At 35.0% G+C, this 8,436-nt stretch overlaps 1 protein-coding gene across 1 annotated transcript; it reads left to right on the top strand.

Moving 5' to 3' along the window:
* Window positions 1–672: 672 nt before the first annotated feature.
* LOC112027180 (CRC domain-containing protein TSO1) lies at window positions 673–8,108 on the top strand. The gene is made up of 13 exons (XM_024059852.2): window positions 673–955; window positions 2,077–2,225; window positions 2,335–2,824; window positions 3,040–3,192; window positions 4,637–5,301; window positions 5,386–5,460; window positions 5,535–5,712; window positions 5,786–5,884; window positions 5,987–6,053; window positions 6,468–6,648; window positions 6,800–7,565; window positions 7,700–7,774; window positions 7,861–8,108. Exons 1-11 carry the CDS (start codon window positions 887–889, stop codon window positions 7,539–7,541), a joined length of 2,868 nt encoding a protein of 955 aa, XP_023915620.1. The 5' UTR covers window positions 673–886; the 3' UTR covers window positions 7,542–7,565; window positions 7,700–7,774; window positions 7,861–8,108.
* The last annotated feature ends 328 nt before the right edge of the window (window positions 8,109–8,436 follow it).

The following is an 8,436-nucleotide window of genomic DNA, read 5'->3' as shown; positions in this document are numbered from 1 at the left end:
TCACGTTACTTTTCCACCATTCTACTAAAAGACTCTCATTTGTTTAAACTTATTGAGTTAGTAGTTAATTTTTGTTTTAAAACTTTTTTTTTCTAACTTAGCAATTTTAAACAGGTGGAAGTCTTTTAGTAGAATGATAGACAAATGTAGTTTACCATGAAGACCTTATAGTTTTCGTTGGAGTGGGGAAGATTCATTAGAAATTTCTAACAAAAAAAAAAAAACATAATAGATAAATGATCATTTAAATTTCATTGAAATAATTCAATTGATATATTATCTTACCAGTCAAAAAACAAATCATATCTAAAACAACAACCTTGTGATTGACCAATTGATTGGCAGTTTTTACATAAAAAATTCACTTATTGATAAAGATAACAATTCACTCAATATTTTTAATTTTTTAACAATTATTGATATGATTTGTTGTTGTTATTGTTATTTATTTATTTTTTTTGATAGGATGATATGGTTTGTTGTTATTTATTTATTTTTGTACATAATGTACTACTATCTTAGCGAAAGTGATATTGCACTAATCACAATAAGTGGTTATAACAAATACTTTACAAAATTCGAAAAAAAAAAAAAAACCTTTTTTTTAAAAAAAGTAAAAGATTAGAAAAAAACCAACCTAAAAGTATAACGTTAAAATAAAAATTTGGAGCCGACCCAGAAAAGTGTAAGAATTCCCGCTCGGTTTTATTTTGTGTGTTTAAACGCCCGCGTTTCCAGCCTATCGTCTTCATTCAGTATGTCTATCTTTTTTTTCTACTTCGATAAAATAAAAACAAACAAACACTACATTTTCTCATAGGAGAGAGACGAAGAAGATGCCGAGAGAGGTTTCTAGGATTAAGGTTAAGGTTAAGGTCAAGGTTTCATGCTAATGGGTTCTCCTCAATCTGCTGCAACCAAAACCACAACTACCTCAGATTCTCAGTCAGTTCAAGTAATTTCACTTCCTACAACTTGGGTTCTGTCGCTTTAATAGTAGTAATTGGTTACTTCATGTTTTACATTAATGGAATTCGTGTTGTAGATCTTACTTTACTCTTATGCTTATTGCATTATTTTTTGGTATAGCAATGATCTTTCAATATGGTTTTTTTTTTTTGGTGGGGGTTATATATATAATGTTACTGTGGGTTGAAATTACAGGGTTCGACAATGTGCATAGGGTTGACGCTGTTTGCTTAATTTTGCTAGTGGGATACGCATTTGAATTGGGTTTTGGGGAATTTTTCAATGAATTCAGGTTTTATTTTTTATTTTTTTTAGTAATGGGTTATCAATTTGGAATATTGTGCATTATTTCATTTTTGATAAGTATATATATTGTGCATTATTTTTATTAATTGAGGGATATGTACATTGTAGTTCTACAAATATATGTGTGTTATTACTGCTTGGACTTTTCATTTAAGTTTGTTGTAGTTTATATCTTCTGCAAAGGGGTTCATTTGTTGTTTGCTTGTTTGGGCTAATAAACCGAAAGGACCTGTTTTTGGCTCATTTGATGCGTTTTTTCTATCAAAACCGAGGGAAAAGAGGGCATTTGAATCTTGAAACTTGGTTCTGTTAATTATGTTAGCACTTGGAACACTTTGATTTAAATAAGTCAAAACAATAATACAGATACTAGTATGGACTCTTTTTAACTTAATTAACAAAATAGTAGTAATCTACGTAGTCTTAATTTTTATTCATTTTTGTTTCTCACTTCCATATCTTACCAATGATATGGAGATTTGGTAAATTCACATTTGTAATTTCGCTGGTGTTTCTTCTCCTACAAGGATTTATGTCTCATAGTGGCACATTAACTTTTGTTTCTCACATGGAGAGCCCTGTTAAACTTGAAAAGAAAAGCTAATAAAGAAAGTTCAAATGCTCATGCTACCTCATGGGTTTCAAATGGATGCTAGGAATATTCTTTTTGAATTTTGAATTTTTATGGATGCAACTTAAGGAAGAACATGTCCTTAGTATTGTGGAGTAACTGAATGGGTTTTTTATGTACAATATTATGAACAATGTGTGTCTTATCAATTTTTTTCCCTTTGATTTTAGGAATCCCCTTGTTTGTTTAGCGACCTTTCGCCAATTAAGCCTGTCAAGGCTGCGCATGTAGCACAAGGTTTTCCTAGATTTAATTCTCCTCCTCTTGTATTCACATCATCACGTATAAGTTCAAACTCTGAAACATTTCTTCTCAAGAGGTCAGAGTTGCCTTCGATCTAAGGCTTTTTTACCCCAAATTTTATATAAATTCTTTTGTGCATGAATTCTTTTTGCCATTGATTACATGACAATTACAAATCACATCAGGCCTCAGGACCTTTTATCATCAAAAGAAGAAATATCTTGTAATGATGACAAAGAAAAGAAATCTGCTGATGATCCTGGTGAGTCCAAGAAATCTGTGACCCAATTATGCAGGGTGTTTATCACTGATGCTCATAAAGACGCTGAAATTAAGAAATATGCTCAAGCACAACCCTGCAGTTCCTCGGGATGTGTTGATGAATACTTTGCTGATCCTGTGGAGTTGGACACTGTTCATTCTGCGGATTCAGCCAATGTATCTCTGAATCAATCTAGTATATTACCTGAATCATCAGCAACTGGCTTACCTGCCTCAAAGAATACCATTAAATTTGATGACATAAATGACATGGGTAAGGATGCAGGGACAGAAGTAAAGGAACCACTTATTTTATCAAAGCAAGCTCAAGAGGACCTCCATGGAAAGCCAACATTTGATGTGAAGTCACTTAATACTGAGGAACAACAAAGGGACGGTCGATGGCCAACTGATGTATGCCCAAATATTGAGTCTGATTTATCTGTAGACCATGCTTCTCAAAGACAACAATATGAAGATGCATCCTCTCAGCTAACACAAAATTTTGCTTTCTACATTTATTATGAAAAACTAAAAAAGTGACTACGAGTAGGACCATGTAGTTTGATTAAGATGATTTTTTGATTTTCATGTTTTGTTTCCATTGATCATGAGCTTTTCTGTTGCAGAATGCAGGAGGTGGCCAACAGGGTGGTTGTGATTCTACTCCTCAATCACTGTCTAAACCATCACAGATTGTTCAGATGTGTGAAGACAATGGTGAGAATGTGGCAACAATCCCACATAGACCTGGTGGGAACCTTATCCTGCGTGATCCTGAGGTATACAATTTAGCTCATCTCCATTTCCTCTACTAATTTTGTCCATGTACATCCTTTTATTTATTTATTTCTAATACTATAACTGCTACTTTAGGAGCTATAATACTCTTAAGATTAATATTAGACCAATTTTTTTTTGTGGGGGGTGGGGGGTTTGTTGGTTTAAAGTTTCAAATAACATTCTATGCATATTATAATAGATGGAATGTGTTGTTCATACTACATTGAATACATTTGAGGTTTTTGGATCACTGGTGTGCAGTAGTTCCTGATTACTAATTCTTATATTTTTCCTCCTTCCCCTTTTCTTCCTTTTGCCTGAAAGAGGTTTGCTAAAATATCTATACCTTGGCCCCCTTTTTATTGTACTTTGTATGTATATAATGCTGTCCATTAAATAGATACTCATATATGATAGATGAAAAGTCAACCATAACTTGTGAAGTCTCATCATATGGCTTTGTGATTTTTAAGGTGGATGTAATGCTGAATTTGTTGCATCATGACTTTGGCTACCATGTGTATGGGTTGAACCACCTTCACTAGGTCCTAGCTTGGGAAATAGATGATCTAATCTGAATTTCATGGCCTAAAACTTTACCTTATTTTTTGTCTTTTGGGTGACATCTTTAGTTATCTTGTCTAACATCATTGCAGTTTTAAGGCAGCTTACAATGAACAGGTAAGAGTCTTGAGTTCAATCTGTATCATTAGAAATTGAATTAAGTTATACTTAATAGAAAAAGAGAGGCAGATCATTTATTGAATCAGATATTTTGAACAACCTTTCTTTATGGAAAGGCTCCAGGAGTTACAGGGAAAAGAGTTATAGATTGTGGCAGAAGGTACTGGTTCCTGGATGTTGCATAAGTTGTAATTGGGGGATCTTTGTCATGCTTTAGCCCAGGCAAGAGTCTTGAGTTCAATCTGCATCATTAGAATTTAGAAATTGCAATAAGTTATACCTAATAAAAAAAGGGAGGAAAATAATTTATTGAATCAGATGTTTTGAACAATCTTTCTTTATGGAAAGGCTCTAGGAGTTACAGTGAAAAGAGTTTTAGATTGTGGCAGAAGGGGCTGGTTCCTGGATCTCACATAAATAGTAATAGGGGGATCTTTGTCATACTTTAGCCTCACATGGTAGCCATTCTCAAAAAGATGCTTCTGAAGATTTCATGGCACACTTGTGATTATTTTTTCTTTGGGGACATTTCTTGACCACTGTATTATGCAAAAGGAAAATGATATGCGGTGGCCCAACAAATAGTCAAATCTCCTTAATGATTTTATTCATTTTTTAATTTTTTTGATGCATAATTAATGAAAAGTGCTAGCTGCTGGCTTAATTCATTAAAGGTGAACCAAAGCATGGCCTTGTGGCTCTACTTGCCTATTAGGGTCTTCTTTTTGCGGTATAATAATTGCGAAAGTTAATATGTAGGCCAGTGAAAATCAACGAGGTTTGCGTAGACGTTGCCTTCAGTTTGAAGAGGCTTTATTGAATACTATTGAAAATAGTGCTGGCTCCTTGGATCCTACTAATGAAGTAACCACTTCAAGGTCACCTTCCACTGTTGCAGAATTAAAAAGTTTGGAATCATCTCATGCAGATTTAATTGCGGCTTCTAGTAGGAGACAAGTGATTCAATCTAGAACTAATTTGTATCCTCCACGATATAGTGGAAACTCTTCCTTATCAATTTCCAAGCCATCCAGTATTGGCTTGCATTTGAATAGCATTGTCAATGCTGTGCCGGTAACTTGTGGGGCCACTGCAAGGCTCAAACTTGCAGAGGATTATATGGGTGTACAGGGGATGAAGTCAGCATCTGTCATGAATTTTCATTCATTGGAGAAAATGAAGAGTTGCCCAATTTCATCAAATGTAGTTGAGAAAATTGCATTTATTGCTGAAGATGTGAGGTACAAAACTAAGGCTTCAATAGCTGCAAGTTCTTCCCTTTGTGAGTCTCCCCACACTACAGAACCTTCGAATTTGTTGAAGCCTATAGAGTATGACACAACTCCACATGATAAGAGGAAATTTAACTCTGAAGAAGTTGATAGTAATGAGAAGTACAGCCAAGTAAGCCCCAAAAAGAAAAGGTACATTTTCTTTCTTGTAGTATGGTATTCTGTCTCTATTTTGTGACTGTTGAGTTAGCCACTAAATTGTACATTATTTTTCAGAAAGAAAACTTCAAGCACCATTGATGGTGATGGTTGTAAGCGTTGTAACTGTAAGAAGACCAAGTGTTTGAAACTGTAAGTAAATTTGTCAAAGAGTTTACACTTGTAAACATGTTTTGTCATATTAAAGATGATTTCTCCCTTGTCAGTTATTGTGATTGCTTTGCTGCTGGGATCTACTGTGCTGAACCATGTGCTTGCCAAGGGTGCTTTAACAAACCTGAATATGAAGATACAGTTCTTGAAATACGTCAACAAATAGAATCCCGTAATCCACTTGCTTTTGCTCCCAAGATTGTACAACATGTCACTGAGTTCAATAATCGGGTATGAAATCTTCAGTTCAAATTTAGTTGTATTCTTACTTAGCAACTTGATTATCACATTTTCTTAAACATAGGAAGACAGAAATCAAGTGCCCCCATCCTCTGTGAGGCACAAAAGAGGCTGCAACTGCAAAAAGTCAATGTGTCTTAAGAAATATTGCGAGTGCTATCAGGTTCATATTTTTATTTTTTAAAACTACATAACCATCAGGCTTGTAACTATTTTTGTTTTCCAATCACTCTAGTTTAACTTTTTTTCTCTTCATTTTCATAAGGCTAACGTAGGATGCTCCAGTGGATGTCGGTGCGATGGATGTAAAAATATCTATGGCAAAAAGGAAGGTAGGAACATATCCTAAGAGCTTCTGTTTCTCAACTCCTTATAATATTGTCATTAATACAATCAATTTTTCCTTATTATGCATCAGAATATAAGAAAAACGAGATATAGGAGGGTTCCATTCATATGTTAAACAACCGCTCATGTTAAGTATATTATAAAGTAGCAATCAAAGATTAATTTTATAGGCCTTAATGACTATTTATGATCATTCTTTGTTACTAATTTATTATGTACTGAACCTTAGAAGATTGGTTTGCCCTAGGGGAAGTGTAAGAAATTTTAGTACCTTGTTTGAGGATTATGAAGTGATTCCTGGAATATCACAGCTGACATGTTTTTAATACTCAAGAAAAGGGTGAAAAATCAGTTGCTGTAATTTTGGTTAAAATAATTCATTGTTGCTGGCTTTTCAGAATATGTTGCTACTGAGCTTGGTGTGACAAAAGAAATGGTTCGGGAGAGGGCTGGTGAGGAAAAATTTGAAGGCGTATTTAATGAGAAACTAGAAATGGTGGCAACCAAGGAAGATTTCTTACAGGCTGAGTTGTATGATCTGCACTTCACTCCATTGACACCATCATTTCAGTGCTCAAGGTAAGATCCCTTGATGATGACATCTAACTTTTTCTCAGCAAGAAATATAAAGGAAAATCTCATTTATTCTGAAAATAATTCAAATCATTACTTTAAACTGAACTTATTTGCTAATTGCTATTTTTTCCTTCCCCTTGCATAAAAAATCTAGTCATGGAATGGCTGAACCAAAATCCCAACTTCTTTCTAGAAGATACCTCCAATCACCAGAATCTGAACTTACCATCTTGTCATCTTGTGTGGATAATACAAAAGCTCCGGAAACATTGAATAGCAGTGACATGCTTCCGCAAAGTAAAGAATCACTGAATGTAGGTTCTTATGATTGGCAACTAGACTACAATAACGTTGAGGTAATGGACCAATTCTCACCAAAAGGTGATGCAGTTGCAAATATATGCCATCTAACTCCACTATCAGATCAACCCTTGACAGCCATGGCTTCTTCAACTTCATCCAAAATGAGAGAGTGGAAGAATATTTCACCAGTTCAACTCTCTCCTGGAACTGGCTATGTCTCATCTAGTGGTTCCCTTTGTTGGCGTAGTTCACCAATTACTCCAATGAGTAGGTTTGGTGGGACCAAATCGCTTCAGGGTCTTAACCCTAACAGTGGGTTTTGTGACATTCGGGAAGATGACACTCCTGAGATATTGAAGGATTGTGCTACACCACGTAACTCTGTTAAAATAAGTTGCCCAAATTGGAAGCGAGTTTCTCCTCCCAAGAGGCATTCGCGTGAGCTAGGGTCAAACTCTTCGGGGGACTTGAAAAGTGGCCGCAAGTTCATATTGCAGGGTGTCCCTTCTTTCCCACCTCTAACCCCTTACATTGATTCCAAAGGCAGTACCAATCAGAAAGCTAGCAATAATGAAGATAATAATAGCAGATAATGATGGGCAAATCTTGTGAATTAGGTGAGTCATCCTTTTTCAATTGCCATTTCTATATGGTATTTATATCATACTACTAATCTGTATGCCAATCTTTAATCCTTTTTTATTTAAGAAAAATATCTTGAACCCTTTTTTGCTTCACTGCAATTTCCTAGGTCTTGTGGCAAAAGACATTCTGTTTGTGCACAGAAGAACTCTGCTGAAAGTCCTATGGGTTGAAAATCTGTCAGGTTTGGATTTAGATGCTTATTGACCCTATGTATTTTCTCGTATGTATCAATGTATGATTGTGAGTCTTTTCTCACTGTGGTTACAGGTAAGGAAGTGGGCAGATGTTTCAAGAATTAATGCGCAAAAGAGGAAGTCATTGCTACTGCACCATCGTCTGCACTCTTATTTCTCTCGTTTTCATAATCATATTTCTAATTGTTTGCATTTATTTATAATTGGATGTTTCCATTGTTCAATTGGATTTGATTCCTCGTGGTTAGAGGAAGAACTAATGAAGGTTGCCCCATATTCACAACTGGGCAAAAATAAAAATTTTCTCCTTTTCTGAACACAGTTTAATGCATTTATTTGTATATTTTACAGCCTGATGTGGGTTCCTGACTTCTTCTGGTTCCTTATATTCTGATATGGTGCTTCCACTTTCTCTTGTTTTCAAATGGTCTCTAGAGCTATGCTTGGCAGCTGTGAACTATCCCAGATATTTGCACGCATAAGCATTTCTGCTCACTGATTTGCACGTTAGATCTTTGCTCAAGCTCAAGCTGAATTTATTTTGTTCCGTGTTTCTTTTCTTCTTTTTTCTCCCTCCATTTTCAAATAGTTTTTTTTTCGTGTGACATGGTAATATTTTTAATATTAGAAAAAAATAAAGTTTCAGACA

This window comes from Quercus suber, unplaced genomic scaffold (genome assembly GCF_002906115.3).
Source record: "Quercus suber isolate HL8 unplaced genomic scaffold, Cork oak 2.0 scaffold_523, whole genome shotgun sequence".
NCBI classification, from domain to species: Eukaryota; Viridiplantae; Streptophyta; class Magnoliopsida; order Fagales; family Fagaceae; genus Quercus; species Quercus suber.
The sequence above is the reverse complement of the archived record's forward strand: the minus strand, read 5'-3'. Positions and strand labels throughout refer to the sequence as shown.